The sequence below is a fragment of the Plectropomus leopardus genome, chromosome 14, assembly GCF_008729295.1.
Source record: "Plectropomus leopardus isolate mb chromosome 14, YSFRI_Pleo_2.0, whole genome shotgun sequence".
Lineage (NCBI taxonomy): Eukaryota > Metazoa > Chordata > Actinopteri > Perciformes > Serranidae > Plectropomus > Plectropomus leopardus.
In genome coordinates this window covers 11,857,078-11,875,287 of record NC_056476.1, presented here as the reverse complement: position 1 = coordinate 11,875,287, position 18,210 = coordinate 11,857,078, and the positions used below count along the sequence as shown (strand labels likewise).

Here is an 18,210-nt window from a genome sequence, read left to right as displayed (position 1 = left end):
TTTGGAGACAGGTAAGAGGGGAAGAGGAACAAAGGCTGTCACTGTTTTTGATGTGTTGACTCTAGTGCAGCTGGATCAGGAACTGTTGATGAAGCTGCATAAATTATTATCAAAGATGCGAGGCTGCAGTCTAGGCTTAATTGAAACTGGATGAATAATGCATACTGTTGCTTTTTTTTCTTTTTTTTTTTTGGTCACATTTGAAGGGCAGAGTGTAGCCTTGAAGCCAGGATGTTCATGCACATGCTGAGGAATTTGTTGATTGTTAAGTGGGCGAATGATGCATACAATGCTGGCCTTTACATTTAGTAACATTTGGTGGACAAGATCTTTTGTTGTTGTGCAAGGGCCTAGATGATGTTGAGGACAGAATTTTATATATACATACTCATGTTATAATCACATTTGTGTAGAATTTGGAAACAACTAACACCAGATGTTTTTGAAAATCTTGCCTCTCTTACTTAAAAAGTACACGATGTGATATTGGTAGTATATTGTTAGAACATTCTGCCTTCAGACTGAGTAAAGAAACTTCAGATGACGCAGCCTTTGGTCACACTCAGCTATTCCCCATTTAATGAATATCAAAGCCACAGTAGAAATATGCCATATACCCTCCTCACTTCTGTGTTGGGGCTCCTAGAATGGGACATTTTGTCCCAGCCTGGCTAGTGTTGGTGCTTAGCTCTGTCTGAGGCAATTAATTCCAACCCAAATCAGACGACTACTCATGCATGAATGAGTGGGCTTTTATCTGGCAGAAAGTTAAACACTTGACAGGCGAGAAAGGGCCGGAGCATGATGTTAAAGTACAAGAGAATGAGAACAGCAAGGTGTCAGACACAGCAGACAGCGCTGGGTGTGCTGATAGGAAGAGAAGCCCTTGTATTTGGGTAATTCAGCTTTGTGCTTTGATTCACTACAAAATTACCACATCGATTAGACAATAGCTTTTTCGGGGTCAGTTTTTTAAACATCATTTTTTTCTAACTCTCACTACTTGTGTGCAATACCAAATAGTTATATAATAATTTGATAATGTCAATCTATTCCCTGATTTTCTCTCTTTCCCTGTGTAGAACCTGGCAGAGGCGGAGTATTCTGTGGCTTTGTACATGTACATGCGACTGCTGGGCTACCCTGCTGACCGCATCAGCATCCTCACCACCTACAATGGACAGAAACACCTGATCAGAGATGTCATCAACCAGCGTTGTGCTGGCAATCCCTTCTTTAGTCAGCCCAACAAGGTAAGGGCACACATGCACCACTTGACTACAGTAAACAGTGCACATAGTTGCATCCAATGACTGTATTATAATTTAAATCATTATTTTAAAGCAAGTATAAGGAGAATTATGCCCTTTTTATTATTTAGAGGAAGCACTGATGTGAGTCTGCGTGCTGAAATATTCAGGCAATATTCAATAATGGGCTTGAATCTAAATCAAAATGGCGTTTTAATGAAACATCACATCTGCACACAACTCTGCTGGCTAACATTACAGCCCTGCCAAGGAGGACGCCAGTGTTTACATCTTGTGCTGTCACAAGCACAAGCCTGTCCACGAGTAGATGCATAACTTCCTCTGCACAGTGACACAGTTGATGGGCGTAGATTGGTAAAAAGATTTTAAAAATTAAAAAATTGTTGAATTACCTTAAGTAACCAGGTCATGATTTCTAGAAAGAGACATTGCTGTTGAGTTTCTCAAATTAATTTGTTTTTATGCTTTGAGCACCACAAGCTTAGTACCATCTAGCAGCATTATATTTGAGGGAAGGCGGACATCTCTGCAGTCTTTCTCCAACAATTGGCAACTCGTGCAATCTGTATTTGTAAATAGCGCCACAGGTACGTAGAAAAATATGTATCTTTGATTTCAGGGTGAATGCTCCCTTTAAAGTGTATTCGTGAAAGGTTGACATTTGCACATTTCATGTAGTATTCTAACACTGAAACACACCCGTTTCCACATGCATGAACTGTACACACTCCAATCACTTGAGGCTGACACATTTCCCCTCTCCTGTCAGGAAGAAATACACAGTCCCAACAGACATGTTTTCACCTCACATGTATGTATAGGACTAGTTTAGTAGGAACATGCATGACGTACATAACATGCACATGAACACAGCGTCTTCACACCTTTAGATGTCAGCTGCAGTCAATGCACCAACCCTCTATCCTCTGCTGCACTGAGAGAGAAATTCACAGCTTTCAATTTGCACAAAGCTTTTGCTGTTTCTGCCTCCCACAGTATTCTCTTTCTCCCTTTGTAATTTATGTAGGTTTGTACATTTTGAAAAAAACTTTTCCCAAGTATGCAGTGAGACAAACAGTAAAGCATCTCATTGAATTAAGTGGATCTGCATGATTCAAGCAGGGTGGAAATTTAGTGACCAGCTGATGGAGGTTTGTCCAGTTGCAGGCGAAGCAAGAGGTTTTTTTTCACCCTGGCCTTCATTGTCCTGCTCCATCAAATTATGAGATCATCAAAACTGCTGCTGGTCATGAGATCCGAATAGAGCAGGACACTTTGTGCCCTCTGTCCTCATCAATTTACATACCAGCCGACTACATACCTCTGGAAATTAAACTCACTGAGGTGTGTGTTAAAGGAAAAGGATTTAAATGTGCATACTTTGAGAGTGGGTGTAGACTCCATGCTGTGTTCATCCCTGAAGAATACTGTTAAATTGTCTCCAGCCCACGGTATTTCCCCCTACTCCTTTTGTCTCTCTTCTCTCTTTCCTTCCTTTACACTGTGTTAAGTCAGCAGCCCCTTGGCACAGTTTCCCATCCCTTTTCTGTTTGTACTGTTAAATGCTCTTACCCGCTAGCCTCAGGTTACGCTTTCCTCTCTTTCTTCGTTCTTTTTCCCTACCAACACTCTCTCACCTTTCTTTGCTCTCTGTTCTTTAGGGCTTTCACACACTTTACAATGTCACAGACTGTTAATTTCATGCCAGAGAAATTTGCAAGATCGGACTGTAACTGGCACTTCACCAGTCAGTTGGCGTGTCATTGAGCCATAATGGCATAGGGTCAGCATGACTCAAAATTATGTTGTGTTGTTCAAGGTGGTTTTCCCCAGTGGCCAATGAAGCTTCTGTAGTTTGTGCCAATACAACAGAGGAGAGTGAATACAGGCAAAACATCAGCAGAGTGTATGTCAGCCTAACAATATTTAAGCTTAAAAGATGTTATTTTTTATTGAAAAGATGTGGTGAAAAATGTGTTATTTTATATTTTTTACTGTAAACAAATGTTATAAAAAGACCAAATATCTGTCTCTTAAAACTCAAATTCCTCAGCCTAACATAAGCATAGATGTGCACTAATAACTAGATACTGGACCCCAAGTTGTCGCCTATTTATTCTAATATTTGATTGTGTTTTTAATGTGCTACATGGTGAACTAGTGTCAAGGCAGTCTTTCAGTTTTCCCTCTTGTGTGATGATTACTACTACTGCTAGTATGGAGGGGTGTTTCCTCTCACACAGGTGCAGAACTTAAGTGCAGGTTGGCTGTCAGTTGTAGTCTCTGTGTTGTGTTTATGTGCAACTTTTTGGCCTGGACACAAACAATGTGAGGTGGTGCATCAGTAGGCCTTTGTCACCACTTTTTTTAATGTCAGTTTGATGTGTCTTGCTTTTAAAAAGCGATCACAAATGCATACTTTTTTGACACAATTGATTGAGGCCAATGGCAAGGAATAAGCTGTACCTGGCTTTGTTAGTGGGAACATTTTTTGTCTGTTTTGTCTGTTTTGGTCTTGTCATGGGATTTGCTGAAAATTAGAAAAATGTTGAATATCATCAGCCTTATCCTTTTAACACATGAAGACAAATTTCAGATTGTTACTATTATTAACTGTATAACAAGCAGGCAGGAAGTGAATCCTTCTTATGTATTTGTACACATGGTGCCTTCTATCACCTGCAGGGCTGCAGTCTTTCATCTCCTGTTGTTGTGTCTGTATTTTGTGCTGTGCAATCCTACCTTGTTGCTTTGTCTTCAAGTCTATTCCCTGTTCTGACAGCTAGCCAGCATTTATGCTTGGTCATGTTAAATGTCCTGCAATGTTACGACATGAAGTGTCATTCAGTGTGCTCATGGCCTTAGTCAGTATGCATGCCTGGTAATAAAGTGACAGGGGTGACAGGCTGTTAGATTTGCTGAGAAGAAAGACAGCCAGAGAGGGATGGAGGGACGGAGATGAAAAAGAAAGAGAGGCTCTTGTGGGAAAATGCTGAGCAGCTGAAAGGTCATGGCGCAGAGTGTTGGGTCCACAGTGTGTCTGAGAATGTGTCACAATAGCTAAAACTAAGCAAATGTCAACAGCCATCCCACTTTACTGCAATGACTTTAATTACTAAGAAAAGAAGGGACAGTTAGTACCAGTCACAGTCTCAAAATCAAATAAACAGTCTAGCCTAAGCTGTCTACTGAATTTCAAACACAACACTTGGCACACATATGTATGTAACTTTAATGTTGTTTTTTCAGTTTACTCTGAATTCTCAGACAGGGTCCATTTGAGTTCGCTTTCTGTCTGTACTTTATTACAAAGCCATTGCATCAGTTCTTCCTACCCAAATTTCAGCTTAGTTCTTAGGAGCGGACAAGCAATGAAACAAAATGATATTGGAATTTTGAGCAACTGCAACTGAGTGAACCCGCGTTTAGTTAGTTAGAAAGCATAGGAACAGAGTGGAGGAGAGATGAGTAAGAGGGGAAGAGTGTGCATATTGAATGTTTAAGTTCACCTTCTGGATCCCTCCCTTAATTAATATACATGGCTGGCTGCAAACACACACACACGCACACACACACTTTTCCTATCTCTCCTATGGGATTCCTTCATTTTCTGAGAGCAGGAGCCTCTTGAGCAACAGTAAGGCAAAAGCTGCTGTCTGACCAAAACCAGGATATCTTTTGACCAGATGTGTTGACATAAGCCCCTTTTACATTGCCTGTTCAAGGCAGGAATATCGTTCCCATATGTCACCTCACCGTTCAGTGTAAAAGTTACAATTGCAAAATGCAGGGACGTAGTTAACTCGTCTTTAGCCGGCAATGGAGTTAATAACAGTGCACAACTGAGGTCTGTGAAAAAGGGACACCCAGTAGGATGGGACTGTGGGCGGGATGGGTGTGATGTTTTGATGGTGTGTTATGCATGTGATCCACTGCAGGAGTTTTAAAAAGCAGCTGGCAGCAGTTAGCGGCTTTCAGCAGCCATAAATGTCCACAAATTGGGGAAGCAATGAGATTAATTTAAGCCACCTAGTAGAGGACCAGTTAAGCCATCACATAACAGGGAAGGTAAATGATTGACATGTTATGCCATTGTTAATGTTAATGAAGAAAGGGATGCATGTATGTCACACAAGAGGCAGACTCTATTTTGTTAATAGTCATGCCTATTTTTCCTCTGCAGTGCCGGCATGCTGTCTATAATCACACACAGGAGTGGCATGATGCTGCTGTCGTTTGATTCTGAGTAAAAATGCAAAGATGGTGTAAGAAGGGACTTCATAGCGTCCCTATAGTGCAATTGCTATAAAAAAAAGCTACAAATAGGGAAGTGCCCCCCTAAAATTTGCCGGCATGCCTTTTTTAGACTGATATGAAATCCTTAGACACACATAAATATGAAGGCACAAGGAATGAGATATTACACTGTTTACTCTGTCACCCCTGAGAGTCTCTGGAAATTGAATAATCCAGCAATCTGAATTCTGCACATTCCAGAGAGTAATTGCCATGAATGAGACATAGCAGGATGGATAGAGTGAGTAACAATGAAAGAAATAGAGAGGAGAGATCCAAGCGTGACCATTAGCTTAAAGATGGCCTGCTAGTCCTCATGAAAATGAGGAGAAGGAAGGGCAAAAAAATGATTCTCAGTCAAATAGCTTCTCTTAGCAACAAATTGTTAACTTGTGCACAAATAAGCATCTCACATCTTATTCTGTGCATGTATGTATGCTTCTTTGTATCCATAGACATGCATGTGCCACAATGACATGACCTCTGTAATTCACTCCCTGGAAGATTTCTCATAAATAACTAAACACTGTGCAAAATGTTACGCCTTAGGGAGATTCTCTATCTGGGTTTGGTTGTCATTGTCTGTGGGCTAAGAATAACTCCCTCTCTGAAGCACCATGTCTCCGCCTAAGAAGTTGTGCTGTTTTAGTGAAAATCATGCAGTTACAGTCTTCTTCAACAAAGGGGTGTGATGAAGTATTGTCCCTGTATGCCACATTTGTGTGATCATGTGCGTGCATACCACGGCTGTTTGAGTTGGCCATTAAACAACTGACTTGAACATACAGCCCGCGATGCCTCATGCTTTTGTTAAACCGACATATTGTTGCCTCTGGTGCTGCACCTGTTCTACATAGCAACAGGGAGACATAAATAAATATTAGGCTACTACATCATTTGTCCCATCTCCCCCTCTTTTGCACGTTCACACAATGTCCTCACAGTGTCTTCCTGTTACCCAAAAAAGGGTTTTGGAAGGGTCTGCCAAAGGGAATTCCAGGGTCACTGAAAGTTGCATTAGGAGGTAAAGAATGACCACGGCATAATTTATTTAGCATGGCTGGTTCATAGGTTGGTTGCTGTATTCCTGGGCCTGTGTGGCTTCGCGGTGGTAGCTGATGTCCTCTTGATCCACTCTACAGAATGGATCTATAGAGGAAAGAGCCACCTCTTTCTGCTGGGCTTTGGGTTTCCAGGCATGTGGCCTAACTGCATGGTAGTATTTTTTGCAAAATAGTGAATGAGGAGGTCTTATAACCCATTTTGTTTATGTAGCCATTATTTACACGCATTCTTACTTAATATAGGTTTAGGCTAAAATCATTGCTTCTTACTTGGTTGCCATTTCCACGTGAAAGGAGCAGCTGGTTCCACAAGTACTTAATCCCATCTGTATTCCCATTTTATATATTTTTGAAGCAAAATCCTCAATATTGACAGACGGCTCTAAATACTATAACACCCATGTTTTGGAGCAGTAGTTAACTTCACCCCTGAAGATTTTATGCTCACAGGCTTGTACCCTTGGCTGTAGGGATATTTCAGTCCCCAGATTATGCCACAGAACGAGCGATCCATACTTTGACTCTGCTCTCTGGTATATGCTGCAGACCCACACCTAGGGTGAGTCTGAGGGAGATGGAGGCAGCTGCCTGCAGAAAGGGAAGCTTTGCTTGTCCAAGCTCTAAAAATACATAATTCTCTGTCTTCTGCTTAGAAGTGGTGAACTTGCAGCTTGCAGCAACTTAATGCAATACAGGCTTTTGTTTGATATCTAGTTTCGGCAAAAAATGTTGTTGCAAATCTCTGATCCGTAGTTAGCACGCATTAGCTTGGAGGGCTAAATGAACTTGCTTACTATGTTACGTGAACATCTCTGTCTGCCTGAACGTCTCACCAAATCCTGTTCAAACTCTCACTCTATATGGGAAATTGGCATTGAACAGCAAATGTCAATTAAACTGACATAATTCAGGGTTGGGTACAGCTCTACATGGCAGCAAGTGTAAACCTAGTTAAGTAAAGAGGAGTGTTATTGAGGTATTTTGGAAAAACAACTAGGTTGGCTGGAGCTGATGTGGAACTTTCTGTTGAAGTCCCGTTTTCAAATTGTGATAGCAAATATGGCAACATTTGTTTGTGAACATATTGATGCTACACCACCACAGCTCATCTCTGCTTACTTGTCATATGTTTTGTTGCTCTGAATGGTTGTAGGTCTATCTACAATTGTGTCCCGATCTGTTTTGGTCTATGGCTGTTGGTAATACCCCTTGGAAATTGAAAATGAACTGAGAGGTTGCAGACTAATTTGAATTTGCGATTTGGTCTGGCAATGTCAGGCTAGTGTTGTTTTTTTTACTGCAGAACCAAACTTGTGACTCAAAAGCCATTGAAAATACTTTTCAACATGGCCATAGGTTCTGCACAGATGTTGTTTACATTCAGGCTCTAGGAGCAGGTATACATACAGCACAGTTGTACAGCATGTGTAATGGGTTCTGTTTTTACAGGGTTGCATCTCCATTTCTTCACTTTCTATTGAGATGCAAGTGCAGTATCTTTTCTTTATTATGTAAGGTGTAACAGCACTGGCAAAGTCAAAACACAGCTCTGTTCTTCATGTACGGGAATAAGTACGCTTCTTAGCAAGACAGGATTATCAGGGTATAAAAGCAAATTGGCTGACATGAGTTTCCTTTTGCTTTGAAAAAAAAATCCTACAGAGTCACTTCTTCATTCTCTGTCTCCCTGAAATAATCTCTGATCCAGTCGAGCAGCGGGGTCCCCGGTACCTTGGCCCTGAGTCTCAGGGGGCCAGGTAAGAGGCTAGTGGCTGTAAATGCCCTCTAAGCCGTATTAGCCCTGCTGGTTGCCCATGTGGCCCGCAGCGATAACAGCAATAACAGGAAAACACAAGCACCATCATTCAACCCCCCTCTCAAAAATAAATAAAAAAGAATTTAAGACGGAAAGCAGTCTCCCTCATGTTTTTGAACATTTCAGCTAAATCCCTCCACCTACCCAAAATGCACACACTCATTTACTTTGCAAAATACATCAGTTGCCATGGCTTAGTTAGCATATCTTTGATATGTATGTGTGTATTTGTTTGCTTTTTTCTTTCAATAATGAATATGTTCGTGTGTCTGTGCAGGTGACAACGGTGGACAGGTTCCAGGGTCAGCAGAATGACTACATCATCCTCTCACTGGTCCGCACCAAAGCTGTGGGACACCTGAGGTAATTACTTCAGTGCATGCCAAGCACAAAAACTCACCTGACCCAAAATAGACACGTTCAGCAGCTATCCTACTACAAAAAAATTTGTTTAATAAGATCTACACCTTAGATACGCATCCTCCAGGGAAACAACACAGCAAAAATGTAGGCTCTAAACTCACTTGAGACAGCTCTCAGGAGGCTTTCTCCTTTTTGTCATGTGTAGCTACTGAACAGAGTTTGCTAAAGGGAAAAGAAGACAGTAACACAGTGGCTGTCTTAAAGTATGTATGAGCTTAATTTGGAGGGGAGGGGGAAAGGATGCTTCAGGACAGGAACATGTCTGTGAAGCTGACTGTACTTTTTGTCCTGGATAAGAGACACTATTGTGCTCTGATGATTGGGGTGAGACTATCAAACAAAGAGCTCTGCTTTGATCAAAGGCATACCATAAAACAGTCATTAAGAGGCATGATGGTTAACCAAACTGCAGCAGTACTTTTTATGTCTTTTTGTTCCATGTCCCATTGCTTTTAGCTCAGCTGTATTCCCTCTCTGGCCTCTCTTATTAGTCTTCAGCTCCTTATCTCTCTGCTCCCTCTTTTCGTCACTCACACCTCCTTCCTCATTTCACTGAATTGATTTGTAGTGAAATAGCCTTTCACTTCTCAGCTGCCATGACACCCTGATGAGCTCTTTACACCTAATACGCTGTATGTTTTAATACCAGACAACTGAGGCTGAACTCTTTCACAGCACTTCAGTTTGCCATGTTAGCCTCTGGCTTTGATGTACGGTAGCTGCTGTTGGAATTGTACCGCTCAGAGCTTTATCACAGCTGTACTGCCAGGGCTTTTACATGCCCCCACACTGGACAGTCTGCAAATTGGAGCCCCAGTGCAAATAATAAGCCATTCCTTTTGTGGGGAAATGCATAGCTCGATAGCCCACCCTTGAGCATGGTCACTTTTAGAGAAAACACTCAAAAACTCTATTTTGTTCTTTTCTCATCTCACAGATAAAGCCATGAATTGATGCAGCTGTAGTGGTAGTTTATCTTGCTGGCAGCGTCTGCTCTCCTCTCGGTATCATTCCCTTGATCTTGTCTTACACTAGATATTGCACCCTGCCTTATACACATTCTCAGCCCACACTAAGTGGGGAGCTTGTCAAAGGTTGTCCCTATAACAGTGTGCAACAACTCTAGTTATAGTGAAGGGTATACAGTAGTAGTAGAGTTTCTATTCTCCTGGATAAGTACCTGGATCAAGGACATTGAACTTAAGGGTTTTGAAAACATAATTTTTCAATCAGCTTCTTACTATGAGAGTGAGAGAGAGAGAGAAAGAAATGAGCTACATGAACACTCAGTTGTTTTTTGTGAGTTTAAACTGTTTTAGTTGTTAAACATAGAAGTATTTGAATCAAAATTTGATGACAGTTGAGTGGATATTTGTTTTTATGCTGCCAGACGATTTTGAATCTAATCTGCTGAGTTCATGAGAAACATGAAACTTTCTTCCTTTTCCTTCATTTAAAACCCTTTCAAAATGAATTTTTAGATTGCGCTTCTTGTCTTTATGTTCCTATCATTGCATCAGTTTTTTTGTTGTTGTTTTTGCAAGTTAGGCTAATAACTTGATGACAGTACTCACTTTTTTTGTTAATTGTTGTTAAATGCCAGTTGTTTTTTTTCCCCTTTTAATTCAAAGCCGATCGCTTTTTTTCTGCTGCATTTGACAAGGATTTGATTGCATGTTGGGGGGAGCAACCGCACTCCCCTTTTTGTTCAATAGCTGGTCTTAGATGTAACAACAAATCCTCTGCATCCCACTTCCACAGGGGAATATCTTGGTCTTCCAGACATTTTGTGCAGGTTCAGTTTCCAGTTCAGAGTATTTGGTCTTTTTCCTCTCATAAGATTCTTCAACAACATCTTTCTATGTTTCTAGCTTGGCTGTTGTGGTCCATAGGGCCATGTCTGGCCAGAGAATTGGGGCCACAATGTCTTGGGGACACAAGTTTTGTTTTCTATGTCCATTTTCCAATCCTGAGCAGCCTGCAGAGTGCTTGCATCCTTTGATGCTATATGGTGCTCTGGAGGTTGGCCTGCTGGCACAAATGGTGTGAAGTGGACATTTACTGCCAGTGTTTTTTGGAAAGCATTTGTGGTGGTTCCTTCATGTTCCAAGGTTGATGGCAACAGTCTCAGAACTTCTTCATGCTATCAAGTGTGACACACTTGGGAAAGGCTTGTAGTGCAGTGCCATAGTGAGGTAGGTGCTTGGCAGAGGGAGCAAGCAGGGGTCTTTTCTGAACCACTGGTCCAGGTTCTTGGGTGTGGGTAGGAGGTCATAAGGGGTTCTGTGACAAAACTTGCTGAGATCCCTCAGCACATTCCATGGGTTTCATTTTTTCCAAGCTCTCCCAGTTAGTCCATTGGCCATGCTTGTTGTTTAGTTTCTCCTGTCTACTCACCTCCTTCACCACCTCTTCTGTACGGTCAAATACAACTTAAGCATAGTGGAAGTCCAAGCCGCTGTTTCATGTGTGTGCTGATTACTCTTTTAAACCTTTCCCCTTTGCTGATGGGGATTTCATACACAGTTAAAGGCCACATGAGTCTTGGTAGTGTGCCAAAGTGGAAGCATACCAGCTTGAGTTTTCCTGGCGGCAAGGTCTTTTTTGATGGAGCTTTGTGCATGATGATGTCCTTTTGAAGTTGTTTGAAATGCTCTATTTTCTTGAGCTCAGCGTCATACCATCGACCCAAGCTCATCACTTCTGGAACATTTGGGGCAATTTTTTAGACAGAACTTTGATTGTGGGCTTGACCTTTGACAATGGAGAGCTTCTGCACTTGCTGGGCTTGATCTTCATCCTTGCCCATGTGATATTCCAATAAAGCTTTTTCCTGAAGTCTCTTGGTGCAGGGGACAGTTGTAGTCTGCATGGTTATGTTGTTTATACAGGCCTGTATTCACCAAGACCTATAACATGCTGTAATAAGTCAAATCTGTGCACTTCCCCTTTTATAACAGTAAATGTTTTGTTAATTCTTTTTCTCATAGGTTTTGACTTTATATTCATTCATATCTTGGTGTTATGGATGGTTGGCTAAATGGTTGAAAGAGCAGTGGGTCATGGGAAATTCTAGAGCTGCTCTTTGTGTTTTTCCCATACTGGGATCGCTGTGGTGTACCACTAAGTCCTACCTCACTATACTCCTCTTGCGCTCTCCCTTCTTCCTGCATGTGTCCTCATGGCAATCTGCTGCCGTGACAACCACAGGGGACGCAGCTGACCATATGACAAGCTGACCCTTGCTTTGACAGGAGAAGCATTCCTGCTGATACACACAGGCACGCTCACATGCGGGAGCACACTCTTTGACAGGGAAGCACAGATCCAGACACACTCTGACATGTACACACACATACACAAACACATGTGAGAACACACACGCAAACAGTATTCGTCCACTTTTCCCTGCCATGTCATAGCACAGCACAGGTGGGCATCTCTCAGTAGTGCCATGTCCACAGGGTATCATGCTTCGTGATTGGTTCATCTCTTCTAGAGCTCGGTGCTCATTGGTTGCAGGTTGTTGTAGATTGTCTCTGTGGAAATGTTGGGCTTTTAAGTTTCATTTACCGGCTGCACGTGCTCATTCACTCATAAACACAGCACAATGGTTTCTATAAGCCTTTTCTTTCCTTCTACATATTCATGGAACTCATCATGCATATTGCAAGGATTAATCCCCTTAATCTCATGAAGTGCACAGGTGGACATTTTCCACATTTTTTGGCTGCATTTCATCATACGTATGTGTTGATGTGTCTTGGTAAGTGTGTGCTTACACACATGGATGTGTATGTACTTCAAATCAAAGACTGTTCTCAGTATCAACAGAGCTGCTTAAATAAGCCAAACACTTCTTACCCCTCATATACTCTACCTCCTTCCGTGCTCTGTAGATTTCTATAAGCCAGTACGCATTTTACTCAGAGATTTACAGGCCAGCTGGTCATACTTTGCAAAGCTCCATTAGGTTGCACATCCAAACACCTAAAACACACAATACAAAGATTACAAAGATTTATTTCATACATATAGTACAAAGCACACCCCTTCCTTTTTATGGTTGGTTCATTTTGTGAAAGATTACATTTTTTTTGAAGATTTTTGAAGTTGTCCAAGAATATGTGCCTCTCTTTCACCAGGTGTAGTAAATTCAACTTTAATTATAACTGGAGAATATGTGGATGTGTACTATGAGATTACTTTTCTAAAATAAGGCATTGTATCTTAAATTTGTACTGTCAGATGCGGTATTAACATTTTTGCACATCTAATCCTAGTATTTTGTGTGTTATTTTGTTTTTTTAATCTGTTATCTGTTAAATTGTTATAAACAGAAGCACACTGAGCCTGATGTGTTACGTTGTTCTACTTGCTGTGAAAAACTCAAAATACAAGACAAAACGTAAAGACACATTTGCTTCCTTGCTTCTCTCTGGAATTATCTCCCCGACTGTCGCCACTTTCTGCCTGCGTCTTGCATTTGACACTGTGGCTACCTGAAGGGGCTGAGCTGTCTGACCTCTCTGTCTCCACACTGTCGCTCTGTCTCTCTTTCTCTCTCTGTCTGTGTTTACATTGCTCATCCTCTATTACATCCTACTCTTCACGACCATCATCAACATGAATATTACTGTCTGACCTGTCAGAAATAATACTGTGTGCTCCTTTCCTCTTGTTACAGATACATTTTTCCTGCAGGTTGTGCCAAATTTTCATCACAGGTCAAACAACTCTCTAGGGTTTTGATGGATGCAAAAAAAAAGAAGAAAAATTGCACCTGTTCCGAACTTCAATACCAGACAAAAGTCTTTAAACGTGATTAACACAACAGTCATATTTATTTTTAAATGTACAACAACTTCAGATGAAAACATACAGATTTGGTGTGTAAAGGCCTTTAAGCATGGTTTTTAGATGTTAAACATGGGTATATAGGCATTAAATCGTATTCCTCTAAACAGGTCATGTAAACACCCTCTCTGGCCACAACAGCAAGCCAAGCATTTTCCAGGAAATAACTCCTCTGTCTCTAAACTCTTAATTCTACAGGATGGCAAGAAAAAGTTACTTATCTGCCTTCTCTTGTACTCTTCCACCTTTCCCGCTCTATGCATGACTTGTTTATCCCTGCCCTTTGCCTTTCATTTCTTTATTTCTGTCGTAGCTTATTTACTCGGCCCCCTCACCTATTGCTGCTTATCCTTCACTAAACCTCTCTCCTCCTACTCGACACTCCTTTTTCCCTTCCTTTACAATCTTTTCTTGATCCTTCACTTTGATCCCTTTATTTGTTTTTGCCCCTACACATGATTTCGTCTCCTCTTACAATTTCACACTTTCCTCCCACTTCTCTCATTTTTTCTCCCCTTCTGTCAAAGCAATTTTCAACTTTGTGTTTTTTCTATCACTCCGCAGGGATGTGAGGCGTCTGGTGGTAGCCATGTCAAGAGCCAGGCTGGGTCTGTACATCTTTGCCCGCGTGTCGCTGTTCCAAAACTGCTTCGAGCTGACCCCTGTCTTTAATCAGCTCACTGCCAGACCATTGAAGCTTCACATCAGGCCGCACGAATACTACAGCCAGGAACAGCCCGTATGTAGACACACTCATGCACACACCGGTTTCTTATAGCATGATAGTCTTTTACTCCATTAGATTTGGCTGATAATACTAATTATTAGTAATATCATACCACTTTACTATATTATTTCATAAACATATTATCATTATTATTATTACTCAGGATATATGTGGTGCTACTTTAATATCAACACTGCACTTTTCTCTCTCCACAAACAAACCTCTCCAGAATGAGTAACCAAAACAGGCACACATGCATTACCCACATATACTCTACCTAATATAATCTAATACTAATAATATAATCTCTACTCCTGGACTCTTGTCAGGCACATCCTACATCATAACTGCTTCATGTTATTGTCTGTATGTAAGTTGTTTCTATGCATGTATGTATGTATGTATGTACGTCTGTCTATTGTGTTTGTCCTATTCACCTTTTACACCCAGGGTTGGAAATTAGCAGCAGCCACCGGCCACATGCTGGTAAAATATGCAAGTGGCTGCTAGATTTGCATCACTCACCAGCCAAAAAAAACCAATCGTAATTTATTGAGGGGCTGGTAGATTTTGGAATCCACCAGCCACAGTGGCAGGTGGACAAAAAAGTTAATTTCCAACCCTGTATACACCACTCAGTTTTGTGACATTATTTCACCAACACATGTAAGAAATTTAAAAAAGAAAAGAAAAAAAAGAAGAAGACTTTGCTGCTAGTTAAGCACTCAAGTTTCCCATTTGCCAATAAGCACCAACTTTATTCACATGTTCACATCAGACTGTGTCTGTCTAATCCCTGCGTCTTTATTTTGGTCCTCATTGGTCTCAACTCTTACTGCAGCTTTAACCATAAACCCTGGCCTGTTAACAGCATTCTGCAGGAGCCTTCTGCAAGCATGGGAAACACGGGCCTGGCTATAATTAACCCCCGAAGGTCAGAAGGCAAAACCACTCTCCCTAATCCCGCCAGGCCAGCATGAGACGACTGTTGTTTGGTCACTGTGTCTCACTGACTGGCATGTGTGGCAACAGGGGTGTCTAAAATACCCCATAGCCTCTGACACTTCCTCTGACTCTAGAGTGTTCATCCCCATGGGGGACAGCTCTTTTGGGCACACACATGCGGCCCCTGCTTATCCCGTCTATCTGGAGTCAGTAAACCCCTGCTGTTTACACGCAGATGCAGATTAAAAGTCGGATTTTTGTCTGGCAACAATTGACCGGAACTTTGACAGTCTACTTAACAGTGAGATTTAGGAGTAGTTGTAAAGATAAAGGATAACACTGCTGCTCCATATGGATGTATACACAGCACTGTTGGATACAACTGGACAGACGGTAAAGCTTAATGTGTAATCAGACTCAATCACAGGGAAACACATTAATGCCTTGATGTTTTTACTGATAGTTTTACAGCAATAAAACCACGCACAGTTGAGTTTTACTGTACTGAAGCCGTCAGTGCATCTACTCAATGCCCAAAGGGCCTCTCTGAGCATTATCACGGTTTTTATTAAATATTCCGCTCGCCTCATTCCTCCCTTTAGGCTGTAGGACTCTGTCTGCATACTAATATTGTCAAATTACAAACTCTGCATCCTCGACTCCTTTTGCTAGTACGCAAGTTGTGATCGCCAGAGGCAGTGAGTGAGAAATTTGCTGTCAATTAACAAGCAGTCACAGGCAAGTGATTTGTAGTTTCCCTGCACATTTGCATCAGATCCATAGTTTACCATGTGGCGCCTGAAAGACTGAGTGCCAACAAGATGGGTATACTTCTTCATTACCATTCCTTTCATATCACATCTTGGATCTTTGTTCTACTGATATTTTTTGTTTCTTCTCTCAGAGAGATGCCTCTGGTCAGCCAGACCAAATCATCAACAACATGCCAGAGATGACCAACCTGGTGTATAACATGTACATGCACATGATCCAGACCTCCCAGAAGTACAGACAGGTAAAACCTTTTATAAATATAATATTGAAAACTGTCAAGACAGGATATACAACTGTATCATTCCAAACAATCAGCAGTTCAGTACTGTTGCGGTGCCATGGGTGTATCGTAGAAGAAAGGCTAATATTACCAAGGCTGCCACTGGTTTGCTATTTAGACCGGCATTTCTTCCTTCCTTTTGCTATCTGTGTGTTGCTGTTATTAAAAGCCCCTTCGCTATGGGAAACAACTGCCGAGCTAACAACCTACTCATAGAAAATGGCAAGTTTTAACTAAGACTCATCTGATGTGGATCCATATTCTGATACTGCCAGTAAGATTTGATTTGCTACATTTTTCAAAACATCTCCAGTCAGATAATACCTGGATACCAACGATGCTTTTTGCACCAGGGGTCTGATATGGGACTGTCTTGTCTCCTTGCCAGATCAGCAAATCTTTCCGATACATAGTGGAGATTTCCTTCAGAATTGTTACAGCATCCGGATTTTTGTTTTTTTCATACTACACGCGACATTTTGACCAAATCAATAAGTACTGCTGGTATGATAGGCAGTGCCACTTACAGTTAAATATTTAAAACTTGCATTTTAACAATGGTGAGGGTACAAACATTATACTTACAACTGTTTGTTTAACTTTCTTTCAGTCTTGTAACATTAAGCACTGAAGCAGTTCTAAAAGCTGTCACTGTCTCTCTACTGTCGCTAATTTACTATTTTTAAACTTAAATGCAGAACAGTAAATAGGTCATATGCAGGAGAGCTGTTGTGCATGTGAAGATTAAACAAGCCACAAAGCAAGCATTTTAAGAGTGGCGCTCAGGTGATTCTTACTCTACATTCACTGTCACACATTGTCTATTGTGCTAACTTAAAAAGGAGGACTGTGATATGATGGAGGGAGAAAAAGTTGAAAAAATACTTTGCTTTGATTGTATACTCTACATTGCCCTTAATATTGACTATTTCCCTGTAGAATGCACCAAGATTTGAAATGAGTAAATAATATTGATAATTATAAAATTTACATTTTTAACATTTTCTCTTTCCATGGCTTCTTAGCAGCAACAGCAGAAACTGGCTCTGCCCCCACAACAAACCAAGACAGATGCTGCGGTCGAGAAAGCACCAGTTAGCTCTGGGGAACCGCAGGAAGAAACCCCCATGGAGCAGGAAAGCCCAGAAGGAGACGCAAACTCAGAGCCAAACTTGGAGGACACCAGTGAAAAGGAAGAAAAGCAAGACACAGCGAGCCACGCTAAGATGCCAGAGCATCCTGGCAGGGACAGCGACAGTGATGGCGAAGACACTGGAGACGAGCAAAAGCAGTAGAGCATCAACATAAGGACTACTGTTTTATATAGGTCTCAGTAATTCAGCGGAGCAAGTGGACTGTCCTTAAAAGAAATTTAACTGGGACTTTTCTACTGAAAGGAGATCATGGCGGTAACGTCTCAGTCATTTTTTCTACAACATTCATTTTTGTAACCATCAGTAGTTTTTTATTAAAAAAAAAGCAAATCTGCCATTGTCTGTGGTATGCTTAACTATATATGCACCCCACAGAGCTTGTAATACGCTTAAAGAGCTTCTAATCTATATCACTCTCACACGCAAACTCAGCCAGACAAATACAGTGTATAGTCAACATCTTTAAGCCTTGTTAAAATCTCTTTGTCATGATACTTCCATCCATTCATTTGCTTCCCTCCTCTGCTTTAAGCACAACTCAAATCTGATTGGCTCAGCCTATACCAGCTACACAAGCTGCGACTAAGCTGCATTTGTAGGTCA

The 18,210-nt window shown here is 41.3% G+C and overlaps 1 protein-coding gene across 1 annotated transcript in view; it reads left to right on the top strand.

Annotated features, from left to right (window-relative positions):
• The window catches only part of aqr (aquarius intron-binding spliceosomal factor), a 60,979-nt gene extending 43,037 nt beyond the window's left edge, over positions 1–17,942 (top strand). The window contains exons 32-36 of the mRNA XM_042500764.1: positions 1,083–1,253; positions 8,725–8,810; positions 14,292–14,466; positions 16,304–16,414; positions 17,479–17,942. Coding sequence (XP_042356698.1) covers positions 1,083–1,253; positions 8,725–8,810; positions 14,292–14,466; positions 16,304–16,414; positions 17,479–17,748 — 813 coding nt within the window. The 3' untranslated portion in view covers positions 17,749–17,942. The remainder of the gene's footprint in view (positions 1–1,082; positions 1,254–8,724; positions 8,811–14,291; positions 14,467–16,303; positions 16,415–17,478) is intronic.
• The last annotated feature ends 268 nt before the right edge of the window (positions 17,943–18,210 follow it).